The sequence below is a fragment of the Lactuca virosa genome, chromosome 5 (genome assembly GCF_052849685.1).
Source record: "Lactuca virosa cultivar CGN04683 chromosome 5, Lactuca_virosa_CGN04683_v6, whole genome shotgun sequence".
NCBI classification, from domain to species: domain Eukaryota; kingdom Viridiplantae; phylum Streptophyta; class Magnoliopsida; order Asterales; family Asteraceae; genus Lactuca; species Lactuca virosa.
The window spans coordinates 418,481,754-418,503,562 of NC_136430.1; the positions used below are offsets into that span (position 1 = coordinate 418,481,754).

General features: G+C 40.1%; 2 protein-coding genes across 2 annotated transcripts; one reads left to right on the top strand and one right to left on the bottom strand.

Annotated features, from left to right (window-relative positions):
- Nucleotides 1-1,444: 1,444 nt before the first annotated feature.
- On the bottom strand, nt 1,445-1,777 carry LOC145114048 (putative mitochondrial protein AtMg00820). Its single transcript, XM_079050059.1, has one exon. The coding sequence runs from the start codon at nt 1,775-1,777 to the stop codon at nt 1,445-1,447; it is 333 nt and encodes a 110-aa protein (XP_078906185.1).
- Nucleotides 1,778-9,314: 7,537 nt separating this feature from the next.
- On the top strand, nt 9,315-11,342 carry LOC145112413 (GATA zinc finger protein). Its single transcript, XM_079048575.1, has 3 exons — nt 9,315-10,183; nt 10,432-10,600; nt 10,806-11,342. The coding sequence occupies exons 1-3, from the start codon at nt 9,455-9,457 to the stop codon at nt 11,258-11,260; spliced, it is 1,353 nt and encodes a 450-aa protein (XP_078904701.1). The 5' UTR covers nt 9,315-9,454; the 3' UTR covers nt 11,261-11,342.
- Nucleotides 11,343-21,809: the final 10,467 nt, after the last annotated feature.

The window sequence follows — 21,809 nt, forward strand, 5'->3', positions numbered from 1 at the left end:
CGGGAACCAGTAGAACCGACGATCCGGTTCAGTTCCTATTTTCCACCAAGTTCGGTTACCGGGCCGGTTCTGGTTCGGGGCGGTTCCGGTCGGGCCGGTTTATATTATGACTTGGAATCATTGATAAATCTTATTTATAGGTTCATAATAATGACTTATGACTATAAATATAAGTTACACTGAAAAGACTAGAGTGTAGCTTAATTTATAGAGGTTCTTCCTAACAAAAGTTAGGAAATTGCACGGGCAGAGCTTCTACTCGCTAGCCTACTACTACTTAAGAGGTCGTATGGCTTCGCTGAAGGCTAAAACTAAGTGAAAATGGGCTAGAAGTGAAAGAAATTGAAAGAGAGTGTTTGGGAAGTTGTGGGAGAAAGAATGAGGCTTGGCCCCCTATTTATAGTCGATTTTGGGGTGCAAGGGCATGCAAAAGGGGTGAACGCCGTGCATTTTAAGGTGATGAATCCCCAACCATTTTGTTCCACGTGCCAGGCTCTCCGTGGTCAGCGTTTTCACCTTCTAGATCGCGCGTCGCGCACCGCGTGCTCTACAAAACGCAAATTTTGAAAATTATGTAACTTCTTCATACGAGCTCCGTTTTTGAAGTTCTTTATATCCCCAGAAAGCTGTCGACGAGATCTACAACTTTTTTTAGATTCCATTAGCTAATTCTGATTTTATTTTTAGCCCTTATTTTTATAAGATTTAATGATTTTGCAAAAATCATAACTCTCTCGTACGGACTCCGATTTTGGAGTTTCTTTAACCAAAATTTCTATCTTAAAGATTACTACGATTTTTATTTCGGTGACTTTACCCAAAATTCAATCATTCTCTTCGTATCTTTTGACGTTAATAATTTTTAATTATGCGGTTGATTTTTATATCGTATAAAATTCATATCTCCTTCATATGAACTCAGATTTCTATGAAATTTATATTTTTGGGATCACGTCGACGTATACTCTCAAAATATTATATATATATATATATATATATATATATATATATATATGTGTGTGTGTGTGTGTGTGTGTCGACACACTTATTTTTACGATTTACGGGTCATTCGGCTGTTTTTTCCTATTTTTCCTTAATACGAAACTTGTATTATATAGTCTACAGCGCATACGATTATAGATTATTCTATTCAAGGATTTAATTTTAGTAATTATTACTTATTATGTGTAGCCTGAATTTTCGGGCGTTACATCGTTTCCTTTAATTATCACATCGTCAACATAAATAAGGGCAGCAACGAAGATTTTTCCCTTATTATAAATAAACAACGATGCATCAGCCTTTGATTTCTAGAAACCAAGTCTTGTGAGTGATATGGTGAATTTTGGGTACTAGTTTCGCGACACTTGACGAAGACCATACAGAGATTTTCGCAACATGCAAACTCGTGTGTCTTCTTTGTTTGAGAAGCCATCTGGGATCTTCATATAGACCTCTTATTGAAGGTCTCCATGCAGAAACGCATTGTTCCGTTGATTTGATGCATAACCCAATCTTTCTTTGTGGCAATGGTGAGCAAGGTTCTAACAGTTACCAGCTTTGCAACAGGTGTAAATGTGTCATGATAATTAACACCTTCCATATGCGTAAACCCCTTTGCGACAAGTCGTGATTTGTACATTTCAACCTCACCATTTGGCTTGTCTTTTATCTTGTACACCCACTTTGATCCAATAGCACATTTTCCTTTTGGCAATTCCTCAAGGGTCCACATACCATTGTCTTCAAGAGCTTTAATCTCATTTTTCATAGCCATTATTTAATTTTCATTTTGAATAGCTTGTTTAAAAGACTTTGGTTCTTCATTTGAGCTGATAGCATCAAGAAAAGCTTTATGACTGTCAGCGAACTTATCAGAAGAAATATAATTAGTAAGAAAGTGTACCGTCAAATATGCTTGATGGCTAGTAGGGCGTGTATGGTCTATCGAAGGAGTAAGCTTTACTACAAAATCATTAAACTTCTTCGGTGAGATTTTGGTTCACTTTTCTCTCATGTTGCACGTATGTTCATGATCATGATTTTCTGTGGAGCAAGAGGTTCCGTCGAGACCTGGTGTACCAGTGGTTTCGACTACCATTGGTTCCTCTACATTCCTTTCATCTCCTTCATTTATTTTATGCTCGCTACATTCACCGCCTGTCATTGCTTCTTGGTTTATTTCGATGTTAGGTGACAGTTCAAAAGATGCCAACTCGTCATCTTCTCTATCTGTAACATCCTGATTTCCAAGTATTTTCCAATTTGACCATTGGTTGGTGCTTATTTTGCAAAGTTGGTCCCTAAGGGTCAATTTCGTAATTTTGACCATTGCTTGCGTACGTTGGGCATACTCTGAGTACGTTGGGTGTATGCAGCCAGGGTGTAAACCCTAATTTTAATTATTTCAGCCTCTAACAACATGAAAGTGCCTTCACATGAGCCATCTTCAAATCAACAATTGTACAAATGAGTCTAACATGACATATTATTTTTGTTGGACTCATTTGTATCGACATAAGCAAAAAGGCAATTGATTTGACCACTTTGTTAGATATGGTACCCACAGAGAAGGCAATTTAAGAAGATGGTCCACAAACTACATCTTAGTTGCTTACCCTTGAAATTTTCAATTGAGCAACAATATTAATTTCTTAGCATTCTTGGAAGCTGTGGGAAGACAAGGGGTAGGTTGAAATGAAGAAAACAAAGAAAACAAAAATGGAGAAACAACTCAATAGGAAGGTAGAAGAAGGTTGGAGAAGGAGTTGTGTTGCATCTGATTGGTGAGGCAAGGCGGTGGAAAACAAAAAGTCGTAGAAGGAAGATAATAAGGGAGGTAAGTGCAAATTTTTAAAAATTATGCGGCAAATGTCTAAAAGCCAAAAAAAAAGTTGTGGCACAATTCTAAACCTCAAAAAGAAGGTTGGAGAAGGAGTTTGTTGCATCTGATTGGTGAGACAATGCGGTGGAAAACAAAAAGACGTAGAAGGAAGATAATAAGGGAGGTAAGTGTATAATTTTAAAAATTCTGTTGAAAATGTCTAAAAGCCAAAAAAAAAGTGTCGCAAAATTCTAAACCACAAAAGGTTCCTGTTCAACAACCTTTTGTTAATTGATATATATATATATATATATATATATATATATATATATATATATATAATGAAAAATGAATATAAGAGTCATTTTTGTAATTTATATTTCAATTCACTAATGTTAGGACGTATGATTCAAAGGTATGATACAATTAAAAAAAAAATTGGCTATAAAAACTCTATAGTTGTAACATCCCGGGTTTTCAGGTATTCTCAAATCATTCCTTTGCTTTTAAGTATGTCATTTTGGTCCTTTGATTATAAAGATGTAGCCCTAAGAAGCCCTAGTGGCAAAATGGTAATTTTGGGAGCGAGAGTTGTACGCTGGGCGTACATGTGAGTACGCTGGGCGTACACATATGTACGATGGGAGTACTAATGTCCGGGTGAAACCCTAATTTTTAGGGTTTGAGGAGTATTTAAACACCTTTATGGATCGTTTAGCCTCACCCTTTCAGCCTCCAAGCCCTTGAGTCGTTCTTAGCAAACCCTAACCCCATAAGAGAGTGTTTTGAGCTTTAAGTGTGTTATTTGTGTGCTTAAAGGAGAAGGAAGTGCATCAAGGAGTCTAGAATGGAAAGCAAGCTTGTGGATCTTGGATCATCATCTTCTTGGGAAGCTCCAGATGGTAAAAAGTTGCTACCTTTATGCTTGGTTTGATTAGATCTCATCTTGGTAGCTTTATGATGTTCCTTTGTCCCAAAAAGTCCCATTGTTGTGCATGTTTGGTGTTGGACGTTTTGGGTTGTCCTTTCAGACCCTAGGAAGGGTTCTAAGCCATAAAAATAAGGTCCCTTTAGCTAGTTTTCTCTCCATGCTTCTTATGGAAGGTCTTAATGGATTAAGACCATGTATTAAGGACTTTTTGGACGTCTAAAGTCATAAAGTTGGAGACTTTATGACTCTAAGGTGTATTTGGACCATGGATATGAAGTTTGGGCTTAAGTGCTTAAGCCATTAAGCACTTATTGATGTTTTGGACTCTGCGAGGGTACGCCCCGCGTAGAAGGGAGTACGCCCCGCGTACTTGGTCAACGTACCCGTTTTTCAGTCAATGCGAAGCTTCTGTACGTTGCGCGTACATCCGGAGTACGCCCTACGTACTCGCATGGTTAAGCTGTTTGCGAGTTAACTCGGCTGGGTTGACTCGGTTGGGTTGACCCGACTGGGTTGACTCAGTGGGTTTATGGATTTTGACCAGTTGACCTTGAGTTGACCATGTTTGACCAAGTTTGACATTTAAGGGTATTTTGGGTATTATTGGGTTTTGATGGAATTGGTCACATGGTGGTTGTAGACATTTGAGTTGTGAGATGAGATTCAGAGTCGGGCCTTATCAGTTATATGCTGCTTGTGAGGTGAGTTTTCATCACTGTACTTTCGGGTCAAAGGCACCAAGGTCGGCCCTTTGGTTTGATAACCTGATATTGTTGATATGATGAGTATGGAATTGATATGCATGCTACTCGTGATATGCTAGTCTGGTAGATCTGTAGGACTACATGTGATACTGTTTATTTATCCGAATATGTTATTATCTGTTATATGTCGACATATTGTGTGGGTTGGGTTGAGGTTGTTAGCTCCGTGCTGTAGCCAACAAACCCTGGATCAAGCCAGATATGAGCTGAGGGCCGGGAAGGGCATGCCAGACTCATACTGAGGGCTCATGAGCATTCCAGATACGAGCTGAGGGCCGGGAAAGGCATGCCAGACTCGTACTGAGGGCTTAGTGGTATTCAGTCCGAGGACTGATCAGGCCGGGGAGCAAGCCAGACATAAGCTGTGTGCCCAGGGGGCAAGCCAGACTTATGTTGTGGGCTCGGGGGTAATCCAGTCTGTTAGCTGTGGACCCATTGCATGTTGTTATTATATTTGTGCTATTTGTTATGTATTGGTATTTTGGGGAAACTCTAAGCTTTGGGCTTACAGTTTTGGATTATGTTTCAGGTACCTCAGATGATCGCGGGAATGCGAATGCGTGATCCTGCACCTCCTCATGTTTTGTTTTATGATTTTGGGATTACTCTGATATTGAACTCATTTTGAAAACAATTTGTAAACAAAGATGGTTTTTGGGTTTGTTTAAATGTTTAAATTTTTTATGAATTTTATGGATGTTACAATAGTTTTAAATGATATAAGTGTTTGCATGGTTTGTAAAAAAATAATAAATAAAAAAAAAAAAAAAGAAAGTCAAGAGAATTTCTATAATTTGGATAATATATGTATAATGAAAAAGAATATAAGAAACATTTTTGTAATTTAGATTTCAATTCAATTAAGTTAGGAGGTATGATACAAAAGTACGATACAATTAAAAAAAATAGTAGAAGAAAATGAGCCCCATCATACATACTTATAAAGCTAGCATTTTTTCTTGAATCTCATGCATTTGAAACCCCCATAAAAATTTTCCAACACCTCATGCATTTGAAACCCCCATAAAAATTTGCCAACACCTCATGCATTTGAAACCCCCACACCCTTTCACCTTCAAAGTAATTAATCACACATAATCCTATTCCAAGAAAATCACACACTCTATAAGCTCAACACCTCATGCATTTGAAACCCTCACACCCTTTCACCTTCATTATATATGTAGTTATATTAGTACATTTTTCTTACAAAAAGTCGTCATTTGGTTGAAGATATTATGATTCAAAAGTTTTCATATAGTTGAAGCATTCTTTTTCAAGAAAAACACTTTGATTGCAGGTTAGTGAAGAATTGTTATCAAGTTTCTATGGTTGAATGGTGTTAAATAAAGAAAGAAGATTCAGAAAACGAATATAGGTTGTTTTTTGTTTGAGCATAGTAGACGACTGTTAGTTTTTTCTTTTGATTTAAACGTATATTTATGTAACATTTTTATTTATATATTCAACCACCGAATGTTCTTATTTATTTGATTATAGTTTTTCTATTTTGATTATGTTTATTTTCTATTTTTTTTGTTGGGTTATCCTACACAACATATTTACAAGACAATATTTAAAAAGATAACATAATTTTTAACATTTGATATGTAATTATGATGACTTATCATGATATGTTCTTCATATGAAAGTAATTTATCCATATTACTACGACAAGAATTACATATGACATTTACGAAAATATATATTATATGTGATTTGTTTAACATATATATATATATATATATATATATATATGCACCTATGTATGTTATAAATTTATAATTAAATATATTTATGTTTAATAATTGAATGGATAAAAATAATGCATCAAAATCAATTATTTAGACGAATATAATAATAATAATAATAATAATAATAATAATAATAATAATACACATTTCCAAATAACGTATTCATTTGAAACTCACACTACAATTCAAGAGTTTTCTAATTTATGTATATTTATTAGTTACAACTCAAGAGTTTTTAACTTATGATTATTAATTAGTAATCACTAATAACTTTTTATTTTCCTTTCTTTTATAAGGTTGTAAAGTTTTGCTCGTTAAAAACATTAATGTATTTGAAGAGATTTGCGATTTAAATATGAAAAGTTAATATAAATGTTATAATAAATGTTTTAGTGTTTTTATGTTATTAAAAGTTGTAGTGTTTATTTTTCATATTTTTTATTATTCGTTGTATATATATCTTTTTAATACAAATGTTATAATAGATGTTTTTTTTATTTTTATGTTACTAAAAGTTGTAGTTCATATGTTTGTTCATACATTTTGTTACCCGTTATATATAGATTATCATACGTTTGATATATAATTTACACAATTTTAAACGATTTATAAAATTATCAAATAATTGTATATATCACAATGACTTAAAAATTAAAACTATAATCATCATATCATATCATACTATATTATAAATGAAACATTTTTTCTTTCACCACATTCATTTGAAACTCTCAACTTTTCATATTTCCCTACAATATGCTTAATTTATTAACTTAAATATGCTTTTAGTTGTAAACATTATCATAAATGGAAGAATTTGTGAATTATCAATATGATATACTTAATTTGTTAACTTCAATATATAGTTAAATAAATAACTTACATTAATATATCAAATAAGCTTAAAAATTTAGTGTAAAATTTAAAACCTAAAGTAAAATATTAAATAATGTTTAAAAAAATTCAATATATATTTTTTAACATAGTTAAAAGGAAAACATTAAATATAATAATAATAAAAGAACCTAAATTGATGAATCGAATTAACTAAAAGGTGTCTGAAAACTATATTATAACAATATATTTTTAGGGAAGTGATATTGCCACAGAAACTTTTTATACTTCCACTGGAAAATAATACTGATTGACAATTTTGCCCTTCTTTACTTTAGAGAGAGAAATACCAATGTTTCCCTAAAAAAACACAAGATCTTCAAGCTGATATCAGAATTGGGATTTGACCTACGAAATTCTCACCGTAAAACAAAAAACGAGTATTTTACATAACAGAGCTAACATCACTCAGACGTCAATTCTCGCCCAGGCGTTGAGGTTCAACTGGACGTCGCCGGAGTACAAACATATCCCGGAAACGGACTTGCACTCGAATGGGTAACTCACTAAGTAGGTTGCCGTCTTCGTCATAATAGATTACACCGGAGAAATACAGGGGCTGATATTTATCCCCTATCAGTATCTCCTTCCGTCAGCCCGTCGCCTCCGTGCTCACCTCCTTCTTCTCATGTTCTCTTCATCCGGTGGCGCAACTTGATAGCTTTGTTGCTTATGGAGGAAATTAGTTTCTTCGGCATCCCCAGATAGATCTTTGTATTGTTGTTCAACTTTTTCGAAGCTATAATCGTTTGCTTAGCATAGAGAAGCAGCATAGATGTTATCGATTGCAAAACACCGGTGAACATATGCTTAGCCTTGACATCGTTGGAGCTTGCGTCGTTGTTACCGGGTTTGCTCGCCATGTCGGAGGAAGGGCTGTGATTTGATTCCAATACGAGGAGGATGAGGGAATACATATAGGGAGGTGATATTGTCATTGCAACAAACGAATAAAGAAGGCTACATGGTGGTAAAGTTTGAACCTTAATATGGGAAATACAAAATCAATCAAATCCAATCCTTTTGTCGCCATGGCTGTGACGAAAGGTAGTTTACTGATGTATATTTATGACAAGGTCTCCTTTGCTTTGAGTGATATAAAGTGGTCTTCCAGATATGGGATGCTTATTTGAAAACAGAAGCTACTAAGGTTCATTTGTTTTCAATTCTTAATTTGTATGATCACGCTCTAAAACTCCAAACGATTCCTCCATGGGATGTGAGATTATGGTGGAATACAAAGATGTTTTGAAAATATAATTTTCTTTCAGTAAAAAAATACTATTGTATAGGAGCAGTTATTATCCTGGATTTATGGTGTGCGTTTTGAAAAACTAAAACAGGTTGCTTTCTTTTAAGTAAATAGGGGCAAAACTGTCAATTCATATTTTTTCAGTGGAACTATCAAAAATTGCCGTGGCAATATCACCACCCATATTTTTAACCTGCGCCGCACAACACGCGAGAATTCGTCTAGTAATAAAATAAAGCAAATGTATATAAATCTAAAAGTTGCATATAGGAAGATTCGAACCTGGACTATTATAATAACATGCCGCGTTTAAAAAAAATCTCTTAAAACCAACTCACCTACTAAAACTTTGTTGAATATGTTAACAAAAATTATATATAATATGATACAGAATTAATTTTGGGCCCCAAACCATAACGAGGCCCGGGACCTTCGTCCAACTTACCCATCTACCGCCAGGCTTTTTTGCCAACGTAATTATTATCAGAATTTAAACTATATATATGGTGCTTGAGATAAGGATGTCAAAACCTTAACAAACAAACATGCAAGTAAAAAAAAAAAATTGACAGAATGTGAGTAATATCAGTCTGAAACACTGTTAAGTCCAATTTATATCCGATAGAGTACATCTTTTTTTTTTTTTTTAATATGTTAGTCAAAAATGCTAATGTCTTAAATATTTGAAGTCTTGTCCTATCAGCAAACAACCGATAAGTTTTCCGTTTATTAAAAAAGTAACATTTTTTTAATAACATGATCCAATTTTTGGAGACGCCTCGGGTGATTTTCCAATATTCAATAATAACATTTGGTATTTTTGTGATTATCCTAATTAAATATATATTTAGAAATATAGGTTTAAAAAGTAAAATGGTGATAATCGATGGCAAAATATGACTTTAACCCTCCTCTTTTTGTCCCAATTGAAAAAGGTTTTCGATTTCATGATGTTACAAGAAAATCAGAAACGCTCAATCTCCGATTAGTGTATCTGTCGTCTTCTTCCGACTAACTCCTCCTCCATCACACCAAATGTCAACAGAATCTTCGCCTGATGCTATGTCGCGCTCCGTCGGCGGCACCGAGTACAGCTGGTGCAGAGCCGTTCCCGGCGGCACCGGCGTTACTGCCTTAGCCCTACTCTTCTCCAAACCTCCCAATCTATCGCATCTGCAAGCCTCCATTCAGAAACTCCAAGACTCCCACCCTATCCTCCGTTCAAAACTCCGATCCAATCCCTCCACCAACACTTTCTTGTTGTTCACCCCCTCCGCTTCCACCCCCCTCGAAATCCATACCTCCGATCTTGCCCAATCATACTACCAAGCGCTCGAGCACGAGATGAACACAAACGCCTGGCGCAATCAAGACAATCGGGTTACTGAAAAGGACGTGATGTTCGCGAGCCTTTACAATTTGCCGGATCAGAAATGGGCGGTGGTCCTGCGGTTGCATACGGGTGTGTGTGACCGAACAGCAGCGGCGTTTTTGTTGAGGGAGTTATTGGGGTTAATTGCCGCCGGAGAAGGATGCGTTGACAAGGAATTAGTGAAAGAAGATGGTATGGGTTTGCCGATCGAAGATTGCATACCTGCCGGAAAAGCTAATAAACCGTTTTGGGCTCGTGGGGTTGACATGCTTGGGTACTCCGTGAATTCTTTCAGATTTTCGCATTTGGATTTTAAAGCTACTGGTTTGCCCGATTCGACTCAATATGTGAGGATGCAGATCGGATTAGAAGATACCGAGCAGATTCTTGGGGCAAGTGTTCTTATTTTCAAATCACATTGCTTTAAATTTCATCCTTTTATATCATATCATCCTATAACATATATAACCACTATACTCAATTGGGTATATAGATCTTGAACTTGTTTCTTCCCAATATTAGCTAATCAAAATGATCATCCCAGTTAATAGAACTTTCCAGGTGATCCAAGATCTGCAAATTTGTAATGTCTTCTTCTCAATAATTAATATCAGTTAACTAATGACATGACTTTTTTCAGGGCTGCAAATCAAGAAAGATCAAACTATATGCTGTGTTAACAGCAGCTGCATTTATCGCTTCTCGTGCTTCTAAAAACCTTCCTGATGACAAATGGGAGAAGTATTTACTTGCAACACTCATTGATTGTCGTGCACTTCTTGATCCAGTTCTTAGTGATCATCATATTGGTAAAACACTAAATTGGTAATCTCTTTGATTGTAGAATTGGATGGATAGTATCTATCTTCTCTCCTCTCCATGACATGACATGACAGACTTTGTCATACATTGATATCAGTATCAGTCTCAGTCTAATGCAGGTCAAACACATTGTGTCCTGCATAACAAATAACAAATAATTGGCATTAACTTGAAATTTGTCAAATGATGTAGGATTTTACCATTCTGCCATCTTAAACTCCCATGATGTGAAGGGAGGGGAAGATTTGTGGGATCTAGCAAAAAGAATCTACTCGGCCTTAGAAAATGCAAAGAACAACAATAAGCACTTCACGGACATGGCTGACTTAAACTTCTTGATGTGCAAAGCCATTGACAACCCTGGTTTGACCCCTTCTTCTTCATTGAGAACTTCACTCATTTCTGTATTTGAAGAGCCAATAACTCAAAACTCCAGTCAGTTTCACAAGGACATTGGTTTGCTTGACTGCATTGGTTGTGCTTCTGTTCATGGTGTGAGTCCTTCACTTGCAATCTTTGACACGGTTCGTGATGGTGAATTGGATTGTGCTTGTGTCTATCCATCTCCAACACATTCAAGGGAACAAATGCAAGATTTTGTAGATCAAATGAAGAAAATTCTTTTAGGATCTAATGTTTCTCAATGAAAATTGTTGTAATTCAAATTGCATGTGTACTGTTTTGGATTCGGGTACCCTCATCAATATTCTTGCATGATTTTTTTTTCTATCTTGAGAAGTAGAACAAACATTAGTTGTCCTCATAAGTCATAACTTGCATCCCTTGATATGGTTCTTGCTTATAACATCACATTCAAGGTCTAAAAACCTTCCTAATAATATCTTATACTTAAAGAAGATAAATATATATACCAATTCAACATATTTTATACAAAGTTATGATTAAATAATGGATATTAAAATTACATCTAAAATCTAACTCAAAAATTTCTTTTAAAAAAGTATTTTATATAAGAAAATCCATAAGTCCACTTCTTAAAATTTAAGATCAAAACCGGACCCGGTTCTATTCTGGTTCCAAAATTTTGTAACGAGGTGATTCCACTTATATAGGTTTCAGGTCCAGAGTGGGCGGTGGATGCTCACCCCTATACAAAAGCGTTAGTGTCATTGTATTTGAAGTGTTTGCCATTGGTTTTACTAATTGTACATCTATATATGACGGTTTGCAAAATTGAAGGATCAGACGAGTTGAAAATGGTTAATGTGGTAGGATGTTCGAGATCCCTGTCATAAGGTATAAATGGGGTATAAAGGAGGTAAAGTATTTTGCAATCTACCATAAGGCATATAGACTACTTTGTAGAAAACTTCCAACAAAAAGGAACAAATATACAAAAGCATATAAAGATATAAAAATAAGGGAAATTGACATTGTAGCACAACAAAGTTTTGGCTTTATCCCGGATTGGTCACTAAAGTTTTTTTTTTTTTGCACAATTAGTCTATAACAACCCAAAAACCAGGATACATTTTTCATTTTAAAAACAAGAATTACAATCATCACATTATTCTAAAACCATCACAAAACAATAATGTCAAATCATCAGAGTACAATATCAAAAGTGCGGAAAATAGTGAGGAGTGTATGTTGTGTCATCACGACGGGCCCTTCTCTTTAGTACCAAAAGTACCTGAAAACACAAATATAAACTATAAGCAAAAGCTTAGTAAGTTTCCCCAAAGTACCACATACCAAACATAAATAAGCTAGTGTTATGGGTCAAACCATAGTCTTACAAACAATTTCCTGCCGAATGCCAAATCCCGGTCTTTAATACAGTTGCCAGGGGCCAGATCCTAGTCTTTCACGCAGATGCCAGGGGCCATATCCTGGTCTTTCATACAGTTGTCAGTGGCCAAATCCTGGTCTTTCATACACATTTCTCAAATATAGCTAACACCCTATATCACAAATAATGGGTCAGCCTTGGTGCCTTCAACCCATTGATAAGAAAACTCACCTCAGTCTGCTGATAAATAACTAATTGCTTGGCTACCGAACCGGAAGATCCCACACTGAATATACACAATACCCTAATCAGAGATAGGTTATAAACCATAATCGTGCTCCTAAACCCCAAGTCCAAACTCATAAGATAAAGGCCCATTTACCTTTCCCATAATGGGTCTAATCAACCTTGGCCCTAAAACACAATAATGGACTCTAAGGCCTAAAAGGCCCAACTCAAGCAACTTAAGGCCTACTAACAGAGTTCTGAGGCGCACCTACTCTAAACAAGCCAAAGCCTAAAAACTAGCTAAGGCCCAAAGGTTCAAGGCCCAACCGAAGTCCAAAAGCCCACTGAGAGGGGTACGCTCGGCGTACTCGTCCGCCTGCCAGTATGCGATGCGTACCCCTTGGTACGCTCAGCATACTGAGTTGCTTGCCACCTTAAGCCATTTGGTGCTTAATCCTTACAACCATGCAATACAACTTTAAGATCTCGACCATTATGGAATTCTAAGACGTAAAGTTGGCAACTTTATGCCTTAGCATGTCTTAATGGAACCCAACATCCATTTTTGTCCAACAAAGCTCACATTAAGGACTTAAATTCATGCATGGATTCATATCAACCATCAATATGACATTTTTATGCATCTAGAACATCAAAGGGACTGAGATCTAACACCTCTAACTTCTAGAGTTGCCCAAACTCACAAAAAGAACCCATGGGACCAAATAAACTTATAAACAAGCTCTAAACTCTAACAATCAACATGAATCATCAAGGTAATGACTTTTTACCTTCAAAAGCTTCCAAAGTTGATGAAGACTTTGGATCTAGGAGCTCAACCTCAACAAATGCTTGGTCTCCAAGTTTCTTCTTCTTGAATACACACTAAAATGCCACAAATCACTTCAAAGCTCAACAACACTCAAAGGAGGGTGAACTAGGGTTAGAAGGGACGTAATGAAGAGTGGAGGCTGATGAGGGTGAGTGTCCAAAGGCCATAATGTTGTTTAAATAGGGCTCATGACCTAAAAATTAGAGTTTAGTCTTTGGCTACGTACACCCTGCGTACATTATGTACACCCAACGTATGTGGCTAAGCTCCCCGAGCCAAAAGCGTACATGTACGCTAAGCGTACCTAAATGTACGCCTAGCGTACGAGGGGACCTTTTCGCAAAAATTTTAAACTTCAAGGACCAAAGAGGAAAATACCTGGAATCGAATGTTACATAATCCCTCAAATTTCAAATTACCTGTCAATTATGCCTTTATCCTCAATTTTAAAGGCTTAGCCGGTTCCGACGCTTCGTTGGCAAGGCTGACCTGGAAGCTTCATCCCTCGTGTATGACACGACATCAGGGGCTTATTATATGAAACCCTTAATCGACACACTTCCTTCACCTTTATTCCCGTATTCGAAGCCCCAAAAACCCTAACACAACTCAACCATTATTGCACAATGTCGTCTTCTTCTTCCTACAACTCATCCCTTCCCCACTTTGGTAACGAGGACGAAGTGCAGAAATGCTATTGTGACTTGGAAGCACCGGAAAGGACATTGTAGACGACAAAAAAACCTGCACATCGCTTTTTGAACTGTCCCAACTTACTAGTACTCTCCTATTTGATCAATATTTGTTTATTTCTTTATAATGTGATAAAAGTTAGCTTGGATTTTGGTAACTGTCTTGTATGATTTTACTTTATGATGTTTAGGTTAGTTGAAATCTTGATCAATGATGTTTGGTGACTTGCGGTGATTGATCTGTGAATGTTTTGAGCTGAAATTTGTTAAATTTCTTTGATGTTTGATTTTTAATGTTCGATTTGAGATGTTTGAATATTATTTTCTTTTTGACTTGGATAGATGACTCAAAGGAAGAAATGTAAATTCTTCCATTGGATAGATTCTTGGCTAGAACCAGGATACTACAAGGAGAAGTTGTGTGAGATGAAGTAGGAATTGGAGTCCTTGGAGGGTTTGCTTGTCCAGGCCAAGAACAACAAAAGAGTTGCTCAACTGGAAAGGTTTGTGGCTAATCATGAAGCTACGATTCCAAGGTTGAAGAGGTTGGTTGATGTGGACGGTGTTGCTTTGTATCTGCTTTTTTTGTAGGGTTGGTTTGGTGTGTCATAAAGTTATGGAAGTGATAACATAACTTTTAAGTCTTTTTTATGGTTGGTGTAAAAATTCCAACCAAGATGCATGTCTTTTGTACGGTTGATGTATAATTCCAACCTATATGCATGTCTTTTGTTAGATTATGGTAGTGGGGTCAATGTAAGCTTTTGGATGATTCATTCTAGGTTCATTGGTAGTGTTTTGGTCCTAGAAATCAGTTTGTAATATACTCTTTTATGTAAGTTAATGGAATATGTAGTTGGAAAGTGTAATTGTAAATTTCTTGCCCTTACTATAATGAATAGTGTTGTATAATTTTACCTTATTTTATTTGTGAAAGTGTGTATCAGTATATGGAATATGCAGGAGTGGACCACTATGTTCCCTTTTAATGTGCAAAAATTGAGTAACTTTTAAACAATTGGGACCACATTGTTTTGGTGCATGTACATCATACACAAATATTGTTAATGTAACATAATACCCATTCGTGTTCATGTATGCAATAATTTAGTCAACCAGGTGTCTAACATGATAAAATCATTAGATCTACATTAAAACAACTGTAACGCCCCGATTCTCAGGTATGGATTTAAATAAAAGGTTACTTGGTTTTAAGTCCTACTCGACGAGTTGGTTGCCCTACTCGTCGAGTAGCAGCGGGGTGGGATCGTGTGATTACTGACCTACTCGTCGAGTCCATGAAGGGACTCGACGAGTAGGAGATGGCAGATGAAACCCTAAATCCCGGGGTTTTGCACCCTATTTAAAGGAGCCTCAGCCTCCTTTGGCCTCTTTACAGTCTTTGAGAGCTCAGTGAAACCCTAATTCGTGTGGTACTCTTCTTGGTGTGATTTAAGCCTTGGAAAGAAGGTTGGCTAGGAGGGAAAAGCTTAAAGAGCAAAGGAGTTGAAGCAAGGAAGGTGTGGGAAGCAGAACTTACCTCAGCTAGCATCTTCTGGAGGTATCAAGTTGCAATCTTTACTTCCCTTTCCTTCTAGATCTCTTTTCTTTTGGTTGAGTTTTAGGGTTTTATGGATTTTGAGTTGATTTGGTGAGCTATGGGCTAGATCTGAAGTTGTAACTTCAGATCTGGACCGTTCCTAAGTCCTAGAGTCATAAAGTTGCGGGTTTGGGGGTGATTGAGGCCCTCCTTGTGCATGAAACCCCATTAAGAGCTTAGAATTGCCATTAAGAGCCTTTTTAGTCATGCATACACGTAAAGTTTGCAAATTTACGTGAAAAGCATGCTCTAGAAGCTTGGATCTATAATTTGGAGCCATTGCATGGCTTAAATGAGTCTGTTTGGCTTAAGGACTGAAGGAACTCGGTGAGTCGCAAGGTTGACTCGGCGAGTCGTATGAAGATGGCCTTGAACTCGACGAGTTGGATGAGCAACTCGGCTAGTCCGATGAAGATTGCCATAGACTCGACGGGTTGTATGAACAACTCAGCGAGTCGGATGAGTTTTCCCCAAGTTATGAATGCGTGTGTATCCGTCGTGTTGCCAGTAGGAAACTCAACGGGTGGCTTTAGGGTTCGATCGAAAACCGTTGGAGCTCGACGAGTCACCCCGTTGACTCGGCGAGTGGGAAAGAACTTCAAGGAGCTCGACGAGTAGCTGAGGGTACTCGGCGAGTTAAGGTCAACATGGACTGTTGACCTTGACTGAGGACTTTGACTTTGACCAGGGGTTGTCTAGTTGGCTCATGGAGCACTTTATAAGGTTGAGGACTTTTGAGTATGATTCGTTCTATGGTAATAGGTGGTGGAGTCTTTGGCAAGTGATTCGAGAGTTGGGATTTATCTACCGAGTCGTCATCTGCAAGGTGAGTTATCCTCACTATATCGATAGGGTCTAAGGCACCAAGGTCGGCCCTTTAGTTGTTATCATTGTGGTAAATTACATGTGGATATGATCTGTTAGATCGGAATCAGGTTAGACAGTATGTTATGCTCTTATGATCCGTAGGGATTAATATGTTAGTGACCTGCTAGGTCAGTGCTCTAGTTATGAGTGATTGCTATGTTTGGTGACCAGTGAGATAGATATGTTTGATGATTGTATATGCCAGTATATGTTAGTTATGCGCACATGATTAATTGTTTGTTGTTTGGGTTGAGGCGGTCCTGCTCTGTGCTGAAGGCCAACACACCCTATGAGCGGTCCGGGGAGACTGTAGGCGCACGTGGCGGTCCAGTCATGCCGAAGGCTCGGTATAGATTCAGTTGGACTGTAGGCCCTGTAGGGCGGTCCAGTCAGGCCGATGGCCCAGTATGCATGTTGATCGATTGATTATTACGGATATGGTATTATCAGTGTGGTATTGGTATTTTGGGGGTAGCTCACTAAGCCCTCGGGCTTACAGTTTTCAGTTTATTGTTTCAGGTACTTCAGGAGATCATGGCAAGGCGAAGGCGTGACCGTACCGCTCCTCATCCTTATGATCTGGTTATTGGGACACTCTGATGAATAATGATTGAAAACATTTTTGTAAACAAAGACTATTTGGTTTTGAATTATGATTGAAAAAGTTTAAATTTGGCGTAAAATTTTTGGATGTCACAAGTTGTTATCAGAGCCTTGGTTTGAGTGAATTGGGGGAAACACACGTGTGAACCCAGTCTCAAATCAAGGAAATTTTCGAAATAAATTCTAAAATGGTTTTCAAAATAAAGGATGGAGGATGCAGAGGGTACGATCAGCCGGAGCCTGTAAGTAAACCCCAAAATACCATACAGTTATTATGATATGTTAGAACAACATGTTAATGCTAGGCTAGGGATCTTCAGGAATCGCATGATAGACTTGCCTGATTATATGATGCCTACTAGCCTAGGGTTTCTTGTATATGGAATTGACATCATTATTGTAGTCGTTAGTGTAGGCGCCATGGCTGTGCGTAATCAAGATCTTATAGCCTGAGAATGTTTGATCCAGTCTTCGGATAGGATTGGGTATTCGAAAGTCTATTGGGTCTAGTGTTATGTGCGACTAGCCTGCACCAGCACTGCAGGGGTTGATGAAAGTTTCATGGATGTGTGGGTAGTGAGGAGCTGAGAGATCAGTTGTGGGATGGGCGATGTTTTCCCTAGGAGTAAGGGTTGAGCGCATATTATGTTGATGATAGTGTTAGGGTGTTGTGGTGATACTTGAGACAAATATGGGTAGGTGTGGAAGCTAGTATGGGCCCGTACTACTGAAAACACAGGACCCATACGCGTAGCAAGGAAGTCACAACCCCTAGGGTTTGTGGGTTTTGGTCTCCCGATATTATGTTATTTATCTGATGATTTGAATATATATTTCAGTATGGTGGTGACGAGACGTGTTGCTACTGGATCCGGGTCAGGATCAGGATCAGGATCAGGATCGGGAGACGGAGGGTCAGAGGTGCCGATAGCACCTGAGCCCGTGGTACAGATAGTGACCGAGGAGTTGGATGCCAGGATCCGGGAGATTATGCACGACGAGATTGCTGCAGCGTTCCGAGCGCAGCTGCCAGAGATGTTTGGGTCGATTAAGACCGCGATGTTCGAGTACTTTGATGAGCGATATGCAGCTCTAGTAGAGACAGCTGCCGCTGCAGCCACTTCGGCTGTAACTGCGGCAGGGGTTGGAGGAGGAGCCAACAGGTCTTTCCAGTACCGGGACTTCGATAATACGAAGCCCCCGACGTTTGATGGTACACAGGATGCGATCAGGGCTATGAGGTGGTTATCTGACATGGAGGGATGTTTCTTCACGTGTTCATGTCCTGCTGACTAGAAGGTCAGGTGTGCCCTGAACCTGCTGAGGCTTGGGGCAAAGGACTGGTGGAGATTGACGACAGGGTCGTAAACGAATGATCAGTGAGCTGCTGTTACTTGGGAGCAGTTTCGGGATATGTTCCGCACTCGCTACGTTCCACGTGTTGAGCGGGAGCGGCTTGCTCAGGAGTTTTTGACATTGAGACAGGATGGGGAGTCAGTGATGGAGATCACTCGTATGTTCACGGAGAGGGCTATGTTCTGCCCGGAGTTTGCTTCAAAGCAGTCTCAGATGACTCGTTATCTGAATATGCTCAAGACTGATATTCGACAGTTTGTTGCTACGCAACGTTGTGAGACTCTTTTGGATCTTCAGGAAGCCGTGAGGCGGCGCGAGTTGGAGATAGAGCTGCAGTTGAAGGAGCAGCGTCAGGTTCCGGCACAGTCTCAGCCGGCACCTAAGCGGTCCAAGACCGCTGATACTCGGACCGGGGGTCAGCAGAGCCGCACTTGTGGAAAGTGTGGCAGGGGTCATTCAGGGATTTGTCGAGCAGGAGGTGGTTGCTACAAATGTGGCAAGGAGGGGCACTATGCCAGGGACTGTCGCCAGTCCGCCCTTCCAGCAGATATGAGGATTTGTTATCATTGTCATCAGGTTGGTCACGTGAAGACCAACTGCCCGCAGCTCGTCGCCAAGTCGGCGCAGGGATCCGCACCGGCTACTTTGAGGATTGGGGATGGGAGGCCAGTCAAGGCGGAGCCTCCGAAGGCTCGAGGGCGCGCCTTCCAGCTCACGGCCGAGGAGGCCAAGGCAGCACCGGATGTGGTTGCTGGTATGTTTCTATTTTCTGTTTCAGTCATTTTATCTATGTTGTGCTCATCGTTGGTGCCTGTGTTTTGGTACGTTTTTAGTAAACTCCTTGCCTGCATTGGTTTTATTTGACTCGGGGGCGAGTCAGTCGTTTGTATCTCAGACTTTCAGTAGAGAGTTCAGTGTGTCGGTAGATGAGCTTGAGTGTCCGTTGCGAGTTTCGATCGCCAACGAGCACGAGATTTCTGCTTCGTCAGTTTACCGGGGATGCGAGCTGGAAATTTTCGGGGTATCATTCCCGATAGATTTGATTCCTATTCCCATGGGGGAAGTATGTGTGATCGTAGGGATGGATTGGCTCAGCCGGTTTGGCGCCATGATCGACTGTGAGGGGCAACGAGTAATAGTTCGAACCCCAAGTGGGGGAGAACTGGTGGTATATGGTGAGGGCACCAGAGTACGATCAGGGTTTTGTTCGGCCGCCAGAGCTCGACAGTATATTCAGCACGGATGTGCAAGTTATTTAGCGTGTGTGGTGGACATGCGGGTCAGGGATCAGACTTCGGTTTCAGAGGTCCCGGTGGTTAGAGAGTTTGCTGACGTGTTTCCGGAGGAGTTACCTGGAGTGCCTCTGGAGAGGCAGGTGGAGTTCAGGATTGATCTGGTGCCGGGGGCGGCCCCTATCGCTAAGGCGTCGTACCGACTGGCACCGCCAGAGATGCAGGAGTTGTCATCTCAGCTGCAGGAGCTGCTGGGTAAGCAGTTTATTCGTCCGAGTAGTTCCCCATGGGGAGCACCGATCCTCTTCGTCAGGAATAAGGACGGTTCACACAGGATGTGCATTGACTATAGGGAGTTAAACAAGCTAACGGTGAAGAACCGTTATCCACTCCCAAGGATAGATGATCTTTTTGATCAGCTGCAGGGTGCATCTTGGTTTTCCAAGATCGATTTGAGATCCGGGTATCACCAGGTCAGGGTGAGGGAGGAAGACGTGGAGAAGACCGCGTTTCGGACTCGTTATGGTCATTACGATTTCGTGGTGATGCCGTTTGGGCTCACCAACGCGCCAGCATTATTCATGGATTTGATGAATCGAGTCTGCAGGCCGATGCTCGATCGCTCAGTCATTGTGTTCATAGATGATATCTTGGTGTATTCCAAGACCCAAGAGCAGCACGAGGAGCACCTCAGGGAGCTGCTGGAGGTTCTGCGACGAGAACGGCTGTATGCCAAGTTCTCGAAGTGTGAGTTTTGGTTACGAGAGGTCCAGTTCCTCGGGCATCTCGTTAACCAAGAGGGGATTTTGGTCGACCCGGCCAAAGTCGAGGCGGTTATGCAGTGGGAGATTCTGAAATCTCCCTCCGACATCAGGAGTTTCTTGGGATTAGCAGGGTACTACCGGAGATTTATTCGAGATTTTTCCAAGGTTGCAGTACCCCTCACTCGTCTAACGAGGAAGGGGGTAGATTTCCGGTGGGGGCCCTGAGCAGCAGAGGGCTTTTGAGACCCTCCGGCGATGTTTGTGTGAGGCGCCAGTGTTGACGCTCCCCGAGGGAGTCGAGGATTTCGTAGTATTTTGTGATGCGTCCATCACAGGTCTGGGGGAGGTCCTCATGCAGAGGGGACGGGTGATAGCCTATGCATCACGGCAGCTGAAGCCGCATGAGACGAGATACCCTACACACGATCTTGAGTTGGGAGCGGTGGTTTTCGCTCTCAAGATTTGGACGCATTATCTGTACGGGGTCTGATGTACTATATACACGGATCACAAGAGTTTGAGGCACATCATGGATCAGCCGAACCTGAATATGAGGCAGCGCAGGTGGCTGGATGTAGTCAAAGACTATGATTGCGAGATCCTTTACCATCCTGGTAAAGCGAATGTGGTTGCGGACGCTTTGAGCCTCAAGTCAGCTGGGTCTTCTACCCCGGCAAGGTGTATGAGAATAGCGGTGGATTCCCCGCTAGTGAGCTTGATTAGGGATGCTCAGGTCGAGGGCATGAGACCAGAGAACTGGAGATGGAGCGGATTAAGGGCGAGAACGCCCGATTTGTTCAGGATAGCCGCAGATTATTGACCGGACACGGTCGGGTTTGGGTCCCGATGTTCGGAGGGATCCGGCAGACAGTGATGGAGGAGGCTCATAAGTATCACTTTTCTATACACCCAGGGGCCACCAAGATGTATCGGGATTTGAGTTTGAGCTACTGGTGGCCGTGCATGAAGCGAGAAATCGCTTGGTACGTCGAGAGGTGCTTGACTTGTAGGATGGTCAAGGCCGAGCATCAGAGGCCGCATGGTAAACTGCAGCCCCTGGAGATTCCCATGTGGAAATGGGAACAGATCACGATGGACTTTATTACCAAGTTGCCCAGAACGGCGAAGGGGCTTGATGCTATATGGGTCATCGTGGATCGATTGACCAAGAGTGCCCATTTCTTACCCATACGGGAGAGTTCGTCGGCCAAGAGATTGGCCGATATGTATGTCAGCGAGATTGTCTCTCGCCATGGGGTTCCAGTCTCC